General features: G+C 46.0%; 2 protein-coding genes across 3 annotated transcripts in view; both read left to right on the forward strand.

Annotated features, from left to right (window-relative positions):
* Nucleotides 1-10,219, forward strand: part of LOC142850117 (sororin-like) — a 92,098-nt gene extending 81,879 nt beyond the window's left edge. The window contains exon 7 of the transcript XR_012910654.1: nucleotides 9,205-10,219. The gene's annotated coding sequence lies outside the window, so the exon portion shown is untranslated. The remainder of the gene's footprint in view (nucleotides 1-9,204) is intronic.
* Nucleotides 7,884-15,337, forward strand: Batf2 (basic leucine zipper ATF-like transcription factor 2). 2 transcript variants are annotated; one of them, XM_075973235.1, is made up of 3 exons: nucleotides 7,884-8,116; nucleotides 10,232-10,336; nucleotides 14,095-15,337. In XM_075973235.1, exons 1-3 carry the CDS (start codon nucleotides 8,078-8,080, stop codon nucleotides 14,779-14,781), a joined length of 831 nt encoding a protein of 276 aa, XP_075829350.1. In that variant the 5' UTR covers nucleotides 7,884-8,077; the 3' UTR covers nucleotides 14,782-15,337. The 2 variants fall into 2 exon arrangements, with proteins under 2 accessions (XP_075829350.1, XP_075829349.1); XM_075973234.1 differs by having other exon boundaries at nucleotides 7,890-8,116; nucleotides 14,092-15,337.
* The last annotated feature ends 6,164 nt before the right edge of the window (nucleotides 15,338-21,501 follow it).

A 21,501-nucleotide genomic window follows, 5' to 3' on the forward strand; every position in this document is an offset into this window, starting at 1 on the left:
TCTCTGTACGCTGTGTGAAAATGTGTCATTGTTTTTGGTTTAATAAAAAGCTAACTGGCCAATAGCTAGGCAGGAGGTATAACAGGGACTTTTGGATGTAGAGAGATCTGGGAAGAAGAAAGACAGAGTCGCCTGCCGGACGTGGAAGAAACAAAATGGGCAAAATGGACACGAGGAAACAAGTGTGTGGAAGAACGTAGATTTTAAAGCATGAGTTAATTTAACTTATGAGAGCTAGTTAGAAACAAGCCTAAACTATAGGTCGAGTTCTCATAATTAATACTGTCTTCATACTGTTTTTTTGTGAGCTGGCAGCCCAAAGGAAAAGCCAACTACACATGGGCCATGTAGATCCACAAAAGGACTGAGAAAGCTTAAAAAGTTTGAAACAGAGTCAAATGTGGCTTCTTAGTGACCACAGTCTCTTGGGTAGGCTTGGCACTTGCTGCGAGCTGGAGCCAGCTGCTAGCACCATGCGCCAGCACCATGCACTAAGCTAACCTGCATGGTGGCTAACATAGCAGTTTCAGATTTGTCCCATGGGATCAGAGAACACTGCAGTTGTTCAGCAAAGACAGGTCCAGATGGGAAAAAACCTCTAAACAGGTTATCGTGAGTTCAAAAAATGTTCATAGATTTAGAAAAGAAAATGGTTATAGGCAGTCATAGAAAAAAAGTTTATAAATAAAAAGATGAATTTTTTAAAGAGAGAATAAAATAATACAAAAGATATAAGCCTTGTAAAGATGGAAAATACACAGTCTGGATCCTGTGTGGTGTCTTGTTGACTTAAATTTTTTTTCTTTCCGAGACAGGGTTTTGCTGTAGCTTTGGAGCCTGTCCTGGAACTAACTCTTGTAGACCAGGCTGGCCTTGAACTCACAGAGATCCACCTGCCTCTGTCCTCCAGGTGCTGAGATTAATGGTGTGCGCCACTGCCCGGCTGACTTTAAATTTTTTGATTGCTGATGAGTGAACAATAGCTGCTTAGAGACATTGGATTATGGAAACTGATAAATTAAACCAAGCTATATATTTTTAAAATGTCTTAACTTCAAAATGGAAGTAAAAAATATTTCACGTTGGGGAAGAGGTTTTTTATGCTTTTGTTTCCATAGGAAATGAAAGGTTGTGGATTCATTCAAGGTTAATAGAAATCAGATTTCATCCAGGGAGATCCCCTGAAAATTCTGGCTACAGAAATAAGGAAATAAACCTAGAAAAACTACAAGACAGTGATGTATATTTTATCTACTCAAACATAAACAAAAATATCATCTTTGGCTGACTTGTGTATAGTGCATAGTCCATACTTGTGTTAATGCAGATATGTATGTTACCTTTAAAAGTTTGTGTGTTTTCAGAACAAGAGGACTAAAGGGAATCAGACACCAATGAAAACAGGTGACCCAGGTGCTCCAGCCTCTGTTGCAGTTTTCTCAGAGTTCTGCATACAAAACAGCTTCAAGGCTGCTGGCTGATATGGTCCAGCCTCAAAGCCTGTTCTAGCTGGGACTACAGATAAACCTTGTGCTTTCCCATTGCACAGAAACGGGTCAATAAATGTTACAGCTAGCTCTCCCAGGGTTTGACTGTGATTCTAATTTTCTCATGATCTCTAAAAGTTGCCATTGTCCCCAGACAACAGGAATCAGTCTAGAGAACACAATTCCCAAAGTCTTAAGAGGTATGATGGGTGAATTTTGATCATTCAGTGGGTTATGGATGTTTATCATCTTTTAGGGTGGTTAGTTACAAAGTGGTACTGATCCTGGCCAGGGAAAAGGCTAAACAAATGAGATTAGATTCAGGGATCCATTTCTGAAAGGAGAAAGGGGGATATAGTATAGAAATGATAGAATAAAATTGTGAATTGTTGAGTCTACTTTTAAACAAACCACTAGTCTCAAATATTTTACATTGGTATGGATTTGATACAAACTTAAAATTATTTCTGTTATACTGTATATATGTTTCTGCTCTTGTTTAAGGTATTATATCTATGACACTCATTTAAAAATGTATTTTAAAGTTTAATCCTTGAAAGCTATTTAGGATAATAAAGAAATACAGGTTTAATAGTGATTTATAACAATGAAACTTATAGTCATTTTAGGTATGTTTTTAAGGTCATACAGAGATACATATTAGATAGATAGGTGATATTCAAACACTTCAAAGACCTACAGAATATGGCATTTAAAATGTTATAATAATATAAGATGTTTCATGTTGAGACAGTTAGCCTTCTCTGTAGTTTCTTAGTTCTTAGTTTTGGAAGTTGTTTGGTCTGCTCTTCCTTTTTATTCAAGATATATATATATATAATGTTTTTGTTTTTCGAGATATTTCTCTGTAGCTTTGGTGCCTGTCCCGGAACTAGCTCTTATAGACCAGGCTGGCCGAGTGCTGGGATTAAAGGCGTGCACCACCGCCACCCGGCTCTCAAGTAATATTTTATCTTTCTCAGGGCTCTAATGGAGTTGAAGACAAGACAGTTATAGTTACAGCCATTTCTTCCAAATTCAGGAAAAAACCTACAAAAGAGATGTAAAATCTGTAAGGTTGAGAAATATATTGTTTAAGAAAATGTTTTAAGGTCTAAAAAGATATTTTTAGGTTGGTAATACAAACCATGATAGAAAACAGTTTCACTAGTATATAGCTTTGGACTCACTACGATAGGATAGATGCTACAATAGTGGCTTCAAATTTTCTAAATACATGTGGTCTGGACATTGTGAATGTAATCTTACCTGATAATTGTTCTTATTGTTAGAGTTAAAACATATTCTTTATATTTAGACAAAAGGGGGAAATGCTGTGGAATATCCTTTACACTATGTGAAGATGTGTCACTGTGATTGCTTTAATAAAAAGCTAAATGGCCAATAGCCAGGCAGGAGGTAGGCAGGACTTCTGGACAGAGAGAGCTCTGGGAAGAAGAAAGGCAGGGACACTAGCCAGAAGTAGAAGAAGCAGCATGGGCAAAATAGAGATGAGGTTACAGGCATTTGGAAGAATGTAGATTTAAAAAGTAAGTTTATTTAAGTTATAAAAACTAGTTGAAAATAAGTCTAAGCTAAGGCTGAGTTTTCATAATTAATAAGTCTCCTGTCACTTTTGGTGAGCTAGTGGCTCCCAAAAAACTCTGGCTGTGCAGAAGGTGGGAAGATCACCCACAAATTCTAAGTAGTGAGTTTTAGGCTAGCTAGAATCTCTGTCTCTGTCTCTCTGTCTGTCTCTGTCTCTCTCTGTCTATCTCTCTCACACACACACAGAATATGAAAATGATTTTCTTCTGGGTGGTGCTGGTACACACCTTTAATCCCAGCACTCAGGAGGCAGAGGCAGGCTGGTTTAAGACCAGCCAGTTCTACAAATTGAGTTTCAGGACAGTCAGGGCTAGACAGAAACCCTGTCTGAAAAAAATAACCACAAAAAAAGTAAAAGACTGTTAGAAAAAAGCAAAACCCAAAAAAATTTCCTGAAAGTTTGACTCACTGTCTGCTGTGCATTTTCTAGGGCTTTTACACTTCCTACTTCATCTAACCCTTATTAGCCCACTTTCCAGAGGGGACACAGAACTTAGTCCGGTGATGGGTCCAGGACAGATTCCAGACAAGCACAGAACCAACTTCCCTGCTGCACTGCCACAGAGCTGTGCCCCCACCTCCCGAACAGGAGTGTGAGCAGCCGTGGCTTCACTTTCAGTAGGTCCTTCATTCTTCATGAGAAGTCAGCCCAGGCTGGAGAGATGACTCGGAAGTTAAGAGCACTGGCCTCTCTTTCAGAGGTCCTGAGTTCAATTCCCAGCACCTACATGACAGTGTACAACTGCCTGTAACTCTACCTCTAGGTGACCCAAAACCTCCACACAGACATACATCAGGCAAAATACCAATGAATATAAAATAAAAATAATCATTAAAAAAATAAGTCAAAAATAAAAATAAAAAAAAGAAGTTAGGCCTCTTCTGTTCACTTCAAGGGCTGAGGAGGCCAGGCCTAAACAAGCGATGCATTTATTATTATTTTTATTTATTTATTTATTATTATGTATATAATATTCTGTCTGTGTGTATGTCTGCAGGCCAGAAGAGGGCACCAGACCTCATTACAGATGGTTGTGAGCCACCATGTAGTTGCCGGGAATTGAACTCAGGACCTTTGGAAGAGCAGGCAATGCTCTTAACCACTGAGCCATCTTTCCAGCCCCCAAGTGGTGCATTTAATGGGAAGATTTAAACCAAGATTTTCTGTTGGGCAGTGGTGGTGCACACCTTTAATCCCAGCACTTGGGAGGCAGAGGCCAGTGAATTTCTGTGAATTTGAGGCCAGCCTGGTCTACAGAGCAAGTTCCAGGACATGTTCCAAAGCTACAGAGAAACCCTGTCTCAAAAAATAGAAACAAAAAGAAAAGCTAAACAAAATAAAACAAAAAAGCACTACCACAGGACTATGGAATTTGGAGCCACACACCTGTAATCCCAGTGCTCTGGAGGCTACGATGAAAGCTTTTCCTTAGTTTAAGTTTAGCCTGGGCTACAAAATGACACTCCGGCAACCTTCTGAAGGAGCCAAATCTGCTGGCATCTTTGGACTTCTCTGCCCCCAAAGTTATGGGAAATAAACATTGCTTAAGCCATTCAGGCTACAGTATTGTGTTGGTGTGAGGTAACCAGGGCACTTTCTGAGTGAGGGGTCAGAGTGTGTGGCCCCACTGGCCTGGGAGCCCGTTCACCTCTCAAGGAAGCTTTCCAGGACCATTTAAGGTTAAATATTACCTCGTACCCCTCCCTGCCTGCCACACCCTCTCCCTTTTCCTGGCGATCAAGCCATAAACACCTCCTTTCCTCTTCCTCTGGGAGTACTATCTCCCAGGAGGACACACTCTTGCAGACTCTACCCTCTACTAGAAGTCGCTGGTCTAGAAGGTCAAGGGAATCTGACTCTAGTTAGAGCTAGAGGCTGAAGTAGGGACACTAGGCCCTAGCCTCCCCCAGAGGTGTTTTTTTTTTTTGGCGGGGGTGGGGTGGGGTGGGGTGTGACATCATGCCTGAGCCTCCTGATTGTTCCCTAGTGAAGTTCACAGACTGGCTTAATAAGTCCCTTAGGTGCATGCCTCAAGCTAGCGGCCCTAGTCTTCTGATATCTGGGAAACAAAACTAATTTCAGGAAATGGGCAGCCTCATTGTATGGGGTACCGCATTTCAGCCTCTCACGTAAGGCTCTCAGAAGCAAGGTGACGGGGTCCAGCTGTCATATCTAATCTCACCTACCCAGATAGTTTTAATTATGAACGTACATCAACGATCTTAGACTCCAGGTTCATTACAAATCTCAGATGAGGGATTGCACCTAGCCTGGCAGTACTTTCTGATAGGGGAAGGACTTTCTCCTCATCCTGTTCTTTCCCTCAGATAGCTCTGTAAACTCAGACAGATTTTTGTTGTGGTTGTTGTTGTTTTGTCTTTTTTTTTTCAAGACAGAATTTCTCTCTGTAGCTTTTGGAGCCTGTCCTGGAATTTATTCTGTAGTCCAGGTTGGCCTTGAACTCACAGAAATCTGTTGGCAGAAGCTGCTTGTTTGTTCCCTGCCACCCAGACCAGAAATAATCACACAGAAACTGTATTATTACAACGCTGTTTAGCCTATTAGCTCATGCTTCTTATTGGGTAGCTCCTATATCCTAAATTAAACTCATTTCTATTAATCTGTGTATTGCCATATGATTATGGCCTACAGGTAAGGTTTCGTCTGGTGTCTGTCTCCTGTGGCAGCTATATGGCTTCTCCCTGACTTCACCTACTCTCTCTATATGCCTTTTCCAGACTGGTTATATTTTGTTAAGCCATTGGCCAAAAGCAGCTTCTTTATTAACCAAAGGCCATAAAACATATTCACAGCATACATCACCTCCCTTTTTTTGTCTAAATAAAAAGGAAAGTTTTTAACTTAACATAGTAAAATTACATATAACGGGCTGGAGAGATGGCTCAGCAGTTAGGAGCACTGACTGTTCTTCCAGAGGTCCTGAGTTCATTTCCCAGCACTCACATAGCAGCTCACAACTGTCCGTAACTCCTGTTCCACACCAATAAACATAAAATAATAATAAATTAAATTTTAAAATAATTTATTAAAAATTACATATAACAAAACAGGTATCAAGCAAAAATTATAGTTATAATATTTATGTCTATTTTGTCTTTTATCATAACTAAGGAAAATTATAATTATAACTATATTCTTCAACTCCATCAAAGACTCTAGAAGGATATAATATTACCTAAGTAAACATGAAGTGTATTGTAAGCAACTTCCAAAACTCTAGAATTGACAGAGGCATATCGCTGCAACAAACAAGCAGCTTCTGCCTACAGAGATCCATCCACCTGCCTCTGCCTCCCAAATGTTGGGATTAAAGGCATGTGCCACCACCGCCTGGTTTAAGACTTATTTTATCATTTCCAGAAAAGGGATGAGCATACTAAAATCTCTGGGCCTTAAACCTGGTGGGCAGAGCACCAGGACTCAGTTAAGTCTTCCAACTATGAAGCCCAGACTGGCTTCAGAAACAGTTCTAGAGATGACAAAGGATTGTTGTGCTCCATAGCCCTGGTCATTACAGACATCATTAATCAATCATGACATGGCAGATATTGCTGGTCAATTTCAGTGCTCTTTTATTTTTATTTATTTACTTATTTATTAAGAAACACTGCCTCTTATAGCTCAGGTTAATCTCCGACTCTCTGTGTAGCTATAAATGGGCTTGATTTTCTGATCTTCTTGCCTCCATTTCCTGACTGCTGGTATTATCGGCATCTGCCACCATGCCCAGATTTAGCACCTTTAAAAAAAAAAACCTAGACCTAAGAATTCTTTTGAAATTTTTATTTTGGGGGCTAGAGATGTCTCAGTGGTTAAGAGCACTGACTATTTTTCCAGGGGACCCAGACCCAATTCCCAACACCCTCTTGGCAGCTCACAACTGCCAAAGGGAACTAATGCCCTCTTTGGACTTCTGAGCATACTGGGCACATATGTTGTACACAGACATATTCACAGGCATAAAGTTAAAATTAAAAATTCTTCTTCATCATTCCTTTTTCTTATTAAGATAGAATTTCTCTTGTGTGTAGCCCTGGCTGTCTTGGAACTCACTCTGTAGACTAGGCTGGCCTCAAACTCAGATCTGTCTGCCTCTGCCTCCGAGTGCTGGGATTAAAGGCGTAGGACACAACTGCCTGGCCATCGTCATTGAGACAGGGTCTCAGTTGTTTAGTACTGGCTACCCTGTAACTTGATAGATAGTCTTCAACTCACGGACACCCTCCTGGCTTTGCTTCTGAGCACTGGAATTTAAAGGTATGCGCCACTGTGCCAGTCCTGGCTGTTTTTGCAGTCATGCCTGCCACATTGGTCTCCGAGAGTTTGCAGAGGTGGCACTGCCTAAGCTCCTTTGTCGGACCTGGGGACTTTTACTGTGTAACCAGGGTTGGCCTCACAGTCAGGCCCTGCTTCTGTAGTGCAAGCACCCTGCTGACCACACCCTGCCCCAAGCACCCTGCTGACCTCACCCTGCCCCAAGCCTGGGAATGTGTTCCATCCTACCACATCCTTTATAAATGAAGAAACTGAAGTTCAGAGAAGATGAGTCACCTTCTCAAAGCTGCACAGCTCTTGTGTGAACTATGAACCTGGGCTCCTTCATGCACACACACACACCCCATCCCCCACCCTCCTGTTTCTCCTGGTAGCCTGCCAGCCCTTTCCAGGATACTGTCCTGGTGTTCCTCCTGTCTACCCTCCACCATCCTTCTTCCAGAGAAGGGGCCAACCGGAAGGCAGTTCATGTTAGGAAGTTCCAGCCACGTGAGCAAGCAGGAGCCAAGGATTCTGAGCAGCCGGTGGCTTTAGGAGAAACTGAAACTGGGTGTGCTGGGGGCGGAGTGGTCACTGGGGATTTAAAGAGCCACCACTTCCTTGGGCCTCCAGAGGGCATTGGGAGGGCAAAGCTGCTGAGGGGACACTCAGGACCGACTGAACATCTGCTCCCCCTGCCTAAGCCATGCAACTCTGTGGGAGTGGTGCGCTGCTGCCTGGGACAGTGAGTACAGGGGACTAGGAAAGAAACACCTGGAGAGACACAGCCAAGGGTCCCAGGGACAGATGAGGGAGGACGCAGTGAGGAGCTCTGGTCCCCTCTCCACACGTCTGTGGCTCTACACTCCCATCTCCGGGTTCAGTTCCTCCTGGGGTTGGAGCGGAGCCTTCCCGGCTCTCTGGACTCTGCAGACCTGCTTTCTCTTGTCCCATTTATCCTCACCTTGCTGCTCTGTTTTCCAGACCTTTTTTTTCTCTCTTCTCAATCCCTCAAATCGCAGCTTCTTTCTTTTCTCAGACTCTTCCCCCAGCCTCTCTAGTCTATTCTTCTGGCCCTCTGGGTTCTGCGGTTTGTCCTGAAGAAGATATAGCCACTGGGTAGCCACAAACCAAGGAACGTGTGGAGTCCTAGGCCAGGGTGGCTGGGGTCTTGCCTGGGGTAGAGCAGGGTACAGCTCAGGGCATTTGGCCTCAAGTTCCACTTAAGTTTCATGGTCTTCAGGATTAGGCTCAGAGCTGTCGTTAGAGTCCTATTTTCTGCCAGACAGACTGACTCTCCATTCATTCGTTCTAGGCAACCACCTCATTTCAGTGGGAGCATGGAATTCTGTGACCCCTTCTAAGCTAGGTCCTACCTTCTTCATTGTTTGTTTGAGGAAAGACCTCATGTATGCCTTCCTGGCCTTACTCTGCAGCCAGCCTGGACTTGACCTAATCCTCCTGTTGGGATATTATTATTATTATTATAGGCAGGCACCACCACCTCTGGCCATTTTGCCTGGTTTTGTTTTTCTTTGTTTATTGGTTGGTTGGTTTTCTCTTCCCACTTATGTGCCCTCCTAGCTTAGGGCCTGGTACACAGTAGGTACTTAATAAATGTTTGTTGAAAGGATGGGGAGATGGCTTAGTTGATGAAGTGCTTGCCTTGTAAGCATGAAGACCTGAGTTTGATCCCTAGCATCCACTTAAAGAGTCTGGTGTCAAGCACTGGGGAAGGTGACACCAGCCGATCTCTGTGCAATGACAGGTAGCCTAGCCTTGGTGGTGAACCCCAGGCCAGTGAGAGACTCCGCCCTCAAAAAGTAAGTGGAGGGCCGGGCGGTGGTGGCGCACGCCTTTAATCCCAGCACTCGGGAGGCAGAGGCAGGCGGATCTCTGTGAGTTCGAGACCAGCCTGGTCTACAAGAGCTAGTTCCAGGACAGGCCCCAAAGCCAGAGAAACCCTGTCTCGAAAAACAAAACAAAACACACAAAAAAAAGTAAGTGGAGGTTGAAGAGATGGCTCATCGGTCAAGGAGCATTTACTACTGCTCTTAGAGAGATCTGAGTTTGGTTCCCAGAATCTACACGGGGCACCTCACAACCAAACCACCTGTAACTCCAGCTCCAGGGGATTTAACGCCCTCTTCTGGCCTCCACGGGTACCTACACTCTCACACATACCTGTCACCACACACTTACACATATGATTTTAAAAGTTAAAGTAGATGACGTCTGAGCATGAATGATACTTAAGGTTGTGTTTCTGGTCTCTCTATACACGTTTGTCTGCATACACACACACCACACACACATTAAAAATAAATCTTTTTTGAGTAAGTGAATTCCAGCACTTTGGGACTGAGGTGGGCACAGGCACTTGGAACTTTATCAGGCCCTGACCCTGTCTTTGTGGAGCTCTGGCCTTGGCTTATAGAAATGGCAGCTCACTGGTTTGTCTACTCCTAGCTTCTCTCCTCTACTCTCCGTGGACAGCTGGGGAAGGACCATGTGCCTCTGTTGTACTGCTGGGATTATTGTACTCAGAAAAGTCAATGCTGGCTTTTGAGAACGTGTGTTTGAGGTTGCTCTGTTCTGAGTTCGAATCCCAGCCTCCCTATTTATGTAAGTGGTGAGCTGGACATCGGATAGCGTTGGCTTTACAATAAGGAGTGCAGTGTCTTTAGCGGGGTCATAGGGGGATTGTAGAGGGGTTGTTTCCATGGGAGGAAACAGATTTTGAGAGAACAAGGATTCTCAAGGACTAGACCTGAGAAAGATAGCTTTCCAAACAGCTGATGAGGGTAGAGAAGACAAGCCGCAGCCAGGACCCCGGAACCCTCTGCCTCATGCTTTATAGGACCCCGAGGAGTGTCAGAAGCTGCTGAAGAAGAAGCAGAAGAACCGACTGGCTGCCCAGCGCAGCCGGCAGAAGCACACTGACAAGGCAGATGCTCTGCACCAGGTAGGGATGCCCTCTTCTGCTTCAAAAGACTGAGTATCTTACAGAGGAAAGAGTTCTCTTTCTTTTAAAAGTGTATCTTATTTGTTTGTTTGTTGTTTTGTTTTGTTTTAAGACAAGGTTTCTCTGTGAAGCCCTGGCTGTCCTGGAACTCACTCTGTAGACCAGGCTGACCTCGAACTCACAGAGATCCACCTACTTCTGCCGTCCAAGTGTTGGGATTAAAGGAGTGCACCACCACCACCTAGTTAAGAGTTAGTTTTATTTTATATGTGTGGGTATGGGTATTTTGCCTGCATATATGTCTGTGCACCACATGTGTGCCATGTTCTAGAGGACAGAAGAGGGCAGCAGATCCCCTAGGATTAGATTTACAGATGGTTGTGAGCCCCCATAAAGGTGCTGGGAATGGAGCCTGGTCCTCTGGAAGAGCAGTCAGTGCTCTTAACCAATGAGCCATAGCTCTAGACCCAGAAGAGTTTCATTTAGCTCTTGGTTCTGGGGGCTGCAAAGTCCAGAACATGATCCAGTATCTGCCCAGCACCTAGGAGGGACCTCTTGGGGAGTCATGGGAAAGTAAGGATATGACCTGGTAAGGAAGGAGTATATCAGAAACATCACCCAGTAGCCCACGAGCGGACCAGGCCGTCCTTTGCAACGGCCTCCATGCCACACTTTGTCCACACTGTTACTTTGAGTCATTAGCCTGGGAGCAGATCAGTTATCCCTCACGGGAGCCTTCCCTGCCTCCTCCACATTGCTTCTCCACTGAGTCCAGGTGCCAGGCAGACAGGGAACTGTCCCATTGCATTCTGCTTGCAATCACCTATGACAGGGCCAGGCAGAAAAAAGGAGGCTCCACAGTTTACTGTAGAGCAAATGACAGCATCGGGATAAAGAGCTGGAAGCACATAGTGGGAGGACGGAGCACCGCAGACTGGCTTAACCCACACGCAGTCAACATTTCTCCAGAGAGCTGGATGCTGGGCCGCACCGCTACAGATCAAGGATGCGGTGCTGGGCAGCTGCTCTCTATCCCTGAGCTACATCTCCAGCCCCCACTTTTGTTTATTTATTAGATTTTGATTGGTTGTTTTGTGAGTTTGGGGTGCATATGGACCACAGCTTGCATGTGAGGTCGGAGGACAACTTTGTGAAGTCAGTTTTGTCCTTCCATTAGGCTGTGGACAAAGTGCCTGTGCCTGCTGCACCATCTCACTGGATTGGCTCACCTTTCATTTCATTTCATTTCATGTATTCATTTAGAGACAAGGTTTCTTTGTGTAGCCCTGACTGTCCTGGAATTCACTATGTGGACCAGGCTGGCCTACTTCTGCTTGTCAAGTGCTAGTATTAAAGACATGCACTACACACTTAGTTTTAATTAATTAATTTTTTTTTTTGGTTTTTCGAGATAGGGTTTCTCTGTGGCTTTGGAGCTGTCCTGGAACTAGCTCTTGTAGACCAGGCTAGCCTCGAACTCAGAGATCCGCCTGCCTCTGCCTCCCGAGTACTGGGATTAAAAGCATGCACCACCACCGCCACCCAGCTTTAATTTATTTTTTATTATGTATATATGTGTCTATGTGCTTATAGGTGCAGTGCCCACAGGAGACAGAGATGTCAGATACCCTGGAACTGGGTTTGCAGGTGGTATAAGCCACCTGGCATGGGTGCTGGCAACTGAACTTGGATACTCTAGAAGACCAGTTCAGTCTCTTAACCACTGATCTGCCTCTGCCTCTCTGGTGCTAGAATTACGGGCATGGGCCTCCATGCCCAGTTTATGTGGTGTGAGGGAGTGATCTCAGGACATCATTTACGCTAGATGAGCTCTCTACTGACTGGTATATGTCTCTAGATAGAAGTAGCCATTCTGGGGCTGTAGGGAGGGCTCAACAGGTAAGAGGACGTGACTTCAATCTCTAAGACCCACACAGTGGGGGAAGAGAGCTACCTCCCGAAAGTTGTCTTCTGACCCTACACTTGCACTGTGATGTGCATCTGCCCAAGTACACACACACACACACACACACACACACACACACACACACACACTAAACAAACACATAAATAAAATGCACTTTAAATTTCTGTAAAGGGAAAAAGAAATCTCCTTCCCATCTGTAGAAATCATTGTGCAGATGGGGCTGCTGTGGCTCTGCGGCCTCTCAGAACCAGTTCATGGCCTATGCCACATTCTGCAGAATGCCCTTGAAAATGCACCTTTTACAGTGTCCCTCGAGGGGGACTTACAAGATATGGAAATCAAATTCTCTCTGTGTCTTCACCGTTACTGTCACTTTAAATGCTGTTCAGAAGCGCAAATGTGGAGAGGAGGGAGGCAAGATGCTTTGGTGGGTAAAAAAATCTGGTCCCGGGAGTTTGAGCAGAGGGAAGAGAGCACTTACTCTGATCTCCACACTTGGGTCATGGCACATGCCACGCCCCCAAAATGATAAAAAAAAATAGAAGCACAATCCTTGCATGACACACTTATGCAGATGGGTCTCCAATCCAAGAGAAGAACGGCGGAGTTGGGCATGGTGGTGTGTGCCTATAATTCTAAGATTTGGAAGCTAGAGTCCGGAGGATCAGGAGTTCAAGGCCAGCGTTGGCATGTGTACACACAGGGTTCAAGGCCAGGCTGGGCTACATGCAACTATATTGAGAACAGAACAAAGTTGCATGTTGATGATTTGCCCTGTGGGTTTTCAGAACCTATCGCTCAGCCAAACAGGGCTTAGAAAATGCTGACTCGGGGTACCTGCCAACCTATGCAGCGGTGTTCTGAGTACTTTATAGCCTTTTGTTGGTGCCTTACAGGGGCCCGGAGGCTGAGCCCTGGCCTGTAGCAGACTGTCTGTATCCAGGAAAGAATTGCACTGAAATTGCCCTGTAAAGGCCATATCGAAAGTGCCGTGGGAGCAGGGGTCAAAGTGTTCAGGCAGAGCAGTTAGCAGCTGTGTGAAAGACACAGATTCCAGAAGGACGGGAATTAAGAGAGAAACCTTGAGCCCAAAGCAGTGCACGCAGATTCTGGAGTCTTGGGAATCTTTAATGACTTCAATCTATAATTAATGGCATAGGAGAGCGTGGTGGTACATGCCTGTAATTCCAGAATGTGGGGGGCTGAGGCAAAGAGGGCTGCAGTAAGTTCAAGGCTAGCCTGAGCTGTAGAGAAAGACTTTGTCTCAAAAGCCCTGAGGATATGACTTAGGTGAGAGCATTTGCTGCGCAAGCATGAGGACCTAAGTTCAAATCTCTACTGCCGTCTTAGAATGCTGTGCCCATAACTGCAGCACTAGAGGCAGACACGGGCACATCCCAGGAGCCTGCTGACCAAAATGTCCAGCTCCAGGTTTGGTGAGAATCCAGACTTAAGGGAATATAGCGCAGAGAACAATAGAAGATATGCAATGTCTTCCTGTCACCTCATTTGCTCACAGTGCCCCCTCCCCAACCTACAGTTTAAACCCATCAGACAAGACACAGTCCCTGAATGGGCCAATGAAGTGACAGGAAGTAGGGAGTGGGGCAGTTAGTGAGAGGCCAGGTGGAGATCCTGGATGAGAAGGGGTGCTTCTCAGAGGACCCATAATGGGCAGAGAGCAAGGTCCCAGCTCTGGACATGAGGAATAGGGGGACATGATGAGTGCCAGAGAGTAGCCAAGAGGTTCTGTGTGGCTATCCATAGCCTGCAGCAGTGAGCACCCTGCAGGGTCCTGATGCTGACACCCCCCCCCTTTCTCCTCTAGCAGCACGAGTCCTTGGAGAAGCACAACCACGCCCTTCGGAAGGAGATCCAGGTCTTGCAGGCTGAGCTGGCACGCTGGGGCCGGACGCTGCATCTGCATGAACGCCTGTGCCAAGTGGACTGTGGCTCCTCCCCTGCTCTGCTGCCCTCTGGATGCCCAGTCCAGGCTGAGCAACTCTCAGGACAACCTGCCTCCCATGGATACCGTGGCTGCCAGGAACAGTTGGGCCTGTTCCAGACTCCTGGCTCCTCTCCCCCAGCCCAGCAACTCTCCCCAGGTCCATGCTTACAGGAGGCTCCCGGCCTCCTCCCTTCCCCACTGCCCTCACTGCCCTTTGACCCTCTCATGGTGAGGGCTCCTCTAGCCCAGCTATCCCCCAGCCATGTACTGTCTGCATCGCCCCGTGGCTCCAGCTTGCTGGGGTCTTCCTCTAAGTTTGATGCTCTCATGCCCAGCCCCCCAGACCAGCTGGTCCCTCCACAGCCCCTCAGGCTGGAACACCCCACCAACAGGAGTCTGGCATCCTCCTCCAGCACTCCAACTGCTCCCGGACCAGAGTGTCCACAGAACATAGAACGCTTGCCTGCACTGTCTAGCTCCTTGGCAGATTGGCAGAAGATGTCTGTGGACCCAAGCCCACACGCCCTCGTGGCCTTCCCGCTGCTCTCTTCTGCAAAAGTCCATTTCTAGCCTGTATCTCGAGCTGGGCTGCCTTCCCTGGGCTCCTGAAACAGCCTCAGCACCCAGGCAGCTCCTCCACTTCTGCTCATGTCACCAAGTGCCTACCCCTGTGGACCAAGCAAAGCCATCCTCTCCCTCACCAGAGGCTCCAGGAAAAGACGATGGAAGGGCCAAATGCAAGAGCCTTGAACCTGGCTGCAATATTACCTGTGTTTTCCTTGGTGGCTCTCCCAGCCCTGCACAGTACCAGGTCCCGTGACCCTCGGGCTCCCCTAAAGTGGCTCCTTCATGACTCTTGGGACCTGGCCGTGACAGCTCGGAGCATAGGTGGGAGCTCTGCAGGGTTATCATCTCTGAAAAGGGCCATCATTCACTCTCAGCACTCCAAAGGGCCTCGAGCTCGGCAGGTTTTTCACACATGGAACTGAGTGGGGCGGTGTATCGGAAGTGGACTCACTCCTGGGTCAGAACACGCATCTTGGTGCGTGTGTTGCTGAGAAAAAGTGTTTCTCAGGCCTCTGTTTTTCTGAGTTGTTGAAACTGGATACACTCTGTTGATTATATATTTTATATAAATATATATTATATAGAAACATATATGTGTGAACTGGGTCTAGTGGTATACTCCTCTAATCCTAATACCTGGGAGACAGAGGCAGGTGGAAGTCTGTGAGTTTTAGGCCAGCCTGGTCTACATACTGAGTTCCAGGACAGCCAGGGCTGTGTGGAGAGAACCTGTCTCAGGAAAGAAAGCAAAATTATGTGTATGAGTGTTTTGCCTGCATGTATGTTTGTGTACCACATACACACTTGGTGCCTGTGGAGGTCAGAAAAGGTCATCAGCTTCCCTGGGCCTAGAGTTACAAATGGTTGTGAGCCATCATCATGTGGACGTTCAGCACTGAACCTGGATCCTCTGCAGGAACCTCTGGTTAACCAGAGACAGCTCTCTAGCCCACACACTAACTGTTGAAACCTCAGAGTCTTCACAAAGATGGAGTAGGTCCAATGGACGGCTCGGTGCATAGGCTTGCTTGCCACGCAAGCCTGGCAATCAGATAGGAGCCCAGGAACCCGAATGGTGGGAAGGAGAGTTGATTCTACAAAGCTGTCCTCCATCAGCCGTGGCACAGGTGTCCTCCGCCCATGATAAGGTTTTTTTGTTTTTTTTTTTTTAAGGAAAGAGCTCTAGAATCTCAAGAGAGGCCTGGGGACGAAGATGGGTGACTGGGGGATGGCTCAGGGGGTAAGGCACAAGCCCAAGGACTCAATTCAAATCTCCAGACTTGTACTCAAGCCAAGGCCAGGGGCGTGTGCTGTAATCCTGTCACCCCAGCTGCAGAATGACGCAGAGACAGGAGAGCCCACGGGCACTCCTTGTGATGCCAGCTAGCCCCGCACGCGCAGTAGAGAACAAGAGAATCTGCCTCAAACAAGGTGTGTCTTACACACGTGAACACACACACTTTGAAAGCAAAAACAAGACAGCAAAGTAGAGATGAGATGCAGTTGCTCAGGCATGTTAGTCATCAGGGTTCTCACTGGGTGGTCCAGACTTGCCCAGGAATTCACTATGTAGTCCAGGTTAGCCTTGAACGCGCATCTGTCTCTGTGCCTCAGCATCCCAAACGCTAAGATTACAGACATGAGCCACCATGGCTGCGTCTTCCCTGAACTCTGATTGCAAACCCTGAGCAGAAGGGCAGACATGCTGCTTGGAAGGGGCTCAGGGGGCAACCCTCGATCTTCTGCTCAAATATGAAAGGGCTGCACTTAGGCTGCTGCTCATTTGGTGACTGATGAAGAGTTTCTAAGAAGAGAAAATATTTCGGAGGGCCGGCCAGATGGCAAAACAACTTTCTTGCCATTTAGCGCTGATGAGCTGCGCTTCACATAAAAGTAGAAGAGAATTGACTCCACAAAGTTGTCTTTGGGTCTCCACAGGTGCGCCATGGCGCACCCCACCCCACACATCATCCCGAGGGTCTCTACAGGTGTGCCGCAGTGCACCCCACCCCACACATCATCCCAAGGATCTCTACAGGTGTGCCACGGTGCACCCCACCCCACACATCATCCCTGCACACAGTGAAGAACCATAGTGCTTTGTAGATCAAGTGAGAGGAGGCGATGTTGTCAACATCTTAAGCAAAAAAACTAGAATCTAGCACTTGAATTGTAGTTTGATCCTACGTTTGCTTAAAAACATAAACAGAATCACAGCAGTGGGAGGAAAGCTGGGGCTCTGAGAGTAGCAGGCACTCTCTGTGCATCTACAAATGTGCAAACACAGCTCGCTAGCTAGCAGAGCTTTCCAGGAGGCGTGATACGTTCCGAAGACAGCACGGGCGTGCTAGTGATCTGTTGCTATGTGACAATGACTCCAAAACTTAGTAGCACCAAACAGTTCTTTTTCCTTCCTTCCCTCCTTCCTCTCTTTCTTCTTCCTTTCGTTTTTTTTTAAAGATACAGTCTTATACTGTAGCTCACACAGGCCTTGAATTCAAGGTAATCTTTCTCTTTCTGTTTTCTGTTTCTGCCTTCCAAGTGCTGGGATTACAGCAACGCTTGCTTTTTTTTTTTTTTTTTTTTTTTGGTTTTGGTTTTGGTTTTTCAAAATGGGGTTTCTGGTTGTCCTAGAACTTGCTCTGTAGACCACGCTGGTCTCAAACTCACCTACCTCTGCCTCGTAAGTGCTGGGATTAAAGGTATGTGCCGCCGCCACCCCACCCGACTTCCACGCTTGACTTTTTGAAGAAAAAAATTATAGAGCTGGGAAAGCTGACACACACCTTTAGTTCCAGACCTTGGGGGAGGCAGAGTTAGGTGGATCTCTGAGTTTGAAGTCAGATTGGGAAAGCTGACACACACCTTTAGTTCCAGACCTTGGGGGAGGCAGAATTAGGTGGATCTCTGAGTTTGAAGTCAGATTGGGAAAGCTGACACACACCTTTAGTTCCAGACCTTGGGGGAGGCAGAGTTAGGTGGATCTCTGAGTTTGAAGTCAGATTGGGAAAGCTGACACACACCTTTAGTTCCAGACCTTGGGGGAGGCAGAGTTAGGTGGATCTCTGAGTTTGAAGTCAGATTGGGAAAGCTGACACACACCTTTAGTTCCAGACCTTGGGGAGGCAAAGTTAGGTGGATCTCTGAGTTTGAAGTCAGATTGGTCTACATGGACAACTCTAGGCCAGTCAGGGAATATATAACAAAACGTTGTATCAAAAATACAAAAAGGGGCCGGGCAGTGGTGGTGCATGCCTTTAATCCCAGCACTGAGAGGCAGAGGCAGGTGAATCTCTGTGAGTTCAAGGCCAGCCTGGTCTACAGAGCAAGTTCCATGACAGGCTCCAAAACTACACAGAGAAACCCTGTCTCCAAAAACCAAAACAAAACAAAAAAGAGCCCATACTGTTCTTGCAAAGGACCCAAGTTTGGTTTCCAGCATGTCAGACAGCTCATAGCCACCTGTTAATTCCAGCTCAGTGGGATCCGATGCCCTCTTCTGAACTCCTTGGCCACCTTCCTTTATATGTGCATATTCCACAGACATATACACATAATTAAAATAAACCTTTTAAAAATATTAAAGGGATGGGGATGTGGCTTAATGACAGAGTGCTTGCCTAGCATACATGAAGCATTGGTTCATCCTTAATATTGCAAAAACTTAAGTAAACATTGGTCTGGGAAGATAGATTAGTTAGTAAAATGTTTGCTTTGCAAGCATGAATGCCTAAATTCAATCTGCAGAAATCACCTTAAACAAACAAAAAAAATGGTGCATTATAGAACATGCTTGTAATCTCAGTCCTGGAGACAGAGACTGGCAGATCCCTGGGACTTGCTTTCAGCTAGCCTAGGCTATTTGGTGAATTTCAGACCAGCCAGAGATTCTGAAAAAGAAGGAGGGGGAGAAGAAAAGGGAGGAAGAGAAGGAGATACATGGTACTTGAGGAATGATACCCAAGGTTATCCGCTGGCTTCCACAAACATAAGCACACTCATGTACACACATTTGTGCATGCCTGTATATCCACACACATAAACATACACACAAAAATCTAGGAAGTAAACTGTTGATATAGTTTAGCGGTAGGGTGCCTGCTTAGCATGTGTGAACCCTTTGGTTCAGTCTCCTGCACCAATTCACAAAAAAATTCAGAAAGTAGAATTAGATAGCTAAGAATGACCAGGTAATAGTGGCACACGCCTTCAATTGCAGCACTAGGGAGGCAGAGGCAGGCAGATTTCTGTGAGTTCGAGGGCAGCCTGGTGTACAGAGCAAGTTCCAGACAGCCTGGGCTACATAATGAGATTCTGCCTCAAAAAAAAAAGTGAGAGAGAGAAAAGAAAAGGAAAGAAAAAAATCAGAGTTAAAGGAATAGAATCTCTAGGGAGGTAACATTCATGGCCAAGTCCTGGGTAGTAGGGAGTTGGTTATGTAGAAACTTGGGCTAGGGATGCCCTAAGCAGAGGACAGGCAATGAGCAAAGATTCTTGGTTGGAACAAGTTAACTGTGTCTGAAGACAAGAAAGAAGACTGATGTGACCAGAGTCCCATCAATGAGGGGAAAGACCAGCATGAAGCTGGAGCGTGGGCCATGAGACTGTGCAGCCCACAGAGGAAATAATATGGGATGAGTGAGCAGACCCCGGAACACTGTAAGTTGTCTTGTTTGTGGAGGTGGTTTAACATGCGCACACACACACACACACACACACACACACACACACACACACACACGTTTGTTTGAGAGAGGGCCTTGTAGTTTAATCTGGCCTCAAACTCTCTATGTACCAAGGCTAGCTTTGATCTTCTGATCCTCCTGCCTATTCCTCCCAACTGCTGAGATTTGAGGTGTGTGCCACTATTTTGTGTCTCACAAAATAGTGAAAACCTTAGAACAATTTCTTGAAGGTCAGCGAGTTAACTCAGTAGGCAGAGGCAGTAATGACCAAAACTAATAATCTGAGTTGGGTTTCCCCAGATCTCAAAAGAGGACAAGAGAGAACCCCTCCCAGGAGCTGACCTCCGAGCTCCGTATATGTTTCACCTCATAGTCCAACCTGCTCTCTCTTCTTTTTCTCACACATAAGATAAAATAAATTAATTTTTAAAAAATCCATTAGTTGACATGCCTAGAATCCCAGAACTTGAGAGACAGAGGTAGGAGGATCACCACAAGTTCAGTTCAAGGCCAGCCTGGTCTACTACATAAGTTGAAGGCCAGCTTATGCTACCTGTGAAAGTGTCTCAGCAACAAAAGTGGGGCAAGGTGAGCAGGTGGGTAAAGCGTTTGCCATGATCTGCTGTGCAAGCATGACAGGCCTACATCAGTCCCCAGTTCTGAGGTGGAAAGAGAACTAACTACTTCAAAGCTGTCCTCTGACCTCCACATGCGATCTGTGGCGCATGGGCACCAGCACACACGCACAGCTCACATGTCTGTCTCTCAGCATGCACATCTTGCACATGTGTGTACTCTCCTCCTTCCTTCCTTCCTTCCTTCCTTCCTTCCTTCCTTCCTTCCTTCCTTCCTTCCTTCCTTCCTTCCTTCCTTCTGTCTGTCTTCTATCTCCAAAACAAAACACCAGAACAGTTATGAATTGATTGCTACTGCATGCTATTCAAGTACTATTCAAGGCACTAAAAATAAGAACAAAATACCTGCAAATGTCTGTCTACATGAATCTTGCATCTTGGTGAGATGAGGGCAGAGGTGAGGGGGTAAGAGAAGAAGGATCAGGAGTGTCAGCGTAGGGGAATCTGCAATTCAAAATAAAGTGTTTAATGCAGACTTGGTGACTCAGGGCTTTGATCCCAGAAGAGTAGGGTTTCTTTTTCTTTTTCTTTTTTCTTTTTTTGTTTCTCAAGACAGGGTTTCTCTGTGTAGGTTTGGAGCCTGTCCTGGTACCTGCTCTGTAGACCAGGCTGGCCTCAAACTCACCAAGTTCCGCCTGCCTCCTGAGTGCTTGGATTAAAGGTGTGCACCACCACCACCCAGCCAAGACTAGGGTTTCTAAAGCCTGTCAACAGCACCTATGGCTTTCCTTCCTATGTGTCACCTTGTTTTCTCATCTTCTTGTCTCCAGCAATGCCAGCCACAAGTATGGTATTCCACAAATACTATCGTGTGTGTGTGTGTGTGTGTGTACTGAGATGGAGCCCAGGGCCTGCTTTGCACCTTCTAACTAAATTCCTGGTCCCATGGACACTTGTCAACAGCCCTTGCTATAGGAGGTAATCCACCATAATTACCAGAGAGCTCAGGCCCCATGCCAAACAGGAGTGGGGTTAAGTCTTGGCTTGACTATTTCCTGGCTTAATTGTGCGTGTGTGTGTGCACATGTATCTGCTCAATCACTCTCTATGTCTATCCTGAGACAGGCCTTGCAGTGAGCTAGCCAATGAGCCTCAGGGATTCGCCTGTCTCCCACTCTCCAACTGCTAGTTCTGGGCTGACACACCACTGCTCTTGGGTGTTTATATGGATTCTGGGATCCAAACATAGGTCTTCATGCTTCTGGTCCAACTCATTCCAGATTCAGGTGTTTTCGTTCTGTTCCGTTTTGTTTTAAATCTGTAAAATAGAAATAAAAAGAAAAAGTAGCCATTTACAACCCATTTTGTTTATATGTATATAGCAAACATAAATATTTGCATATGTAAAATAGAAATCTATAAGAAATAGGGCTGGAAAGATGGCTCAGAGGTAGGTTAAGAGC

The sequence above is a fragment of the Microtus pennsylvanicus genome, chromosome 5 (assembly GCF_037038515.1).
Source record: "Microtus pennsylvanicus isolate mMicPen1 chromosome 5, mMicPen1.hap1, whole genome shotgun sequence".
NCBI lineage: Eukaryota > Metazoa > Chordata > Mammalia > Rodentia > Cricetidae > Microtus > Microtus pennsylvanicus.

Bases quoted from the DNA above. Each gene is read 5' to 3' on its own strand.
- Batf2 (XM_075973234.1), top strand. From the start codon at position 8,078: ATGCAACTCTGTGGGAGTGGTGCGCTGCTGCCTGGGACA. The intron at 8,117-10,231 runs GTGAGTACAGGG...CATGCTTTATAG, and splicing joins GTGCGCTGCTGCCTGGGACA to GACCCCGAGGAGTGTCAGAA. The intron at 10,337-14,091 runs GTAGGGATGCCC...TTTCTCCTCTAG, and splicing joins AGGCAGATGCTCTGCACCAG to CAGCACGAGTCCTTGGAGAA.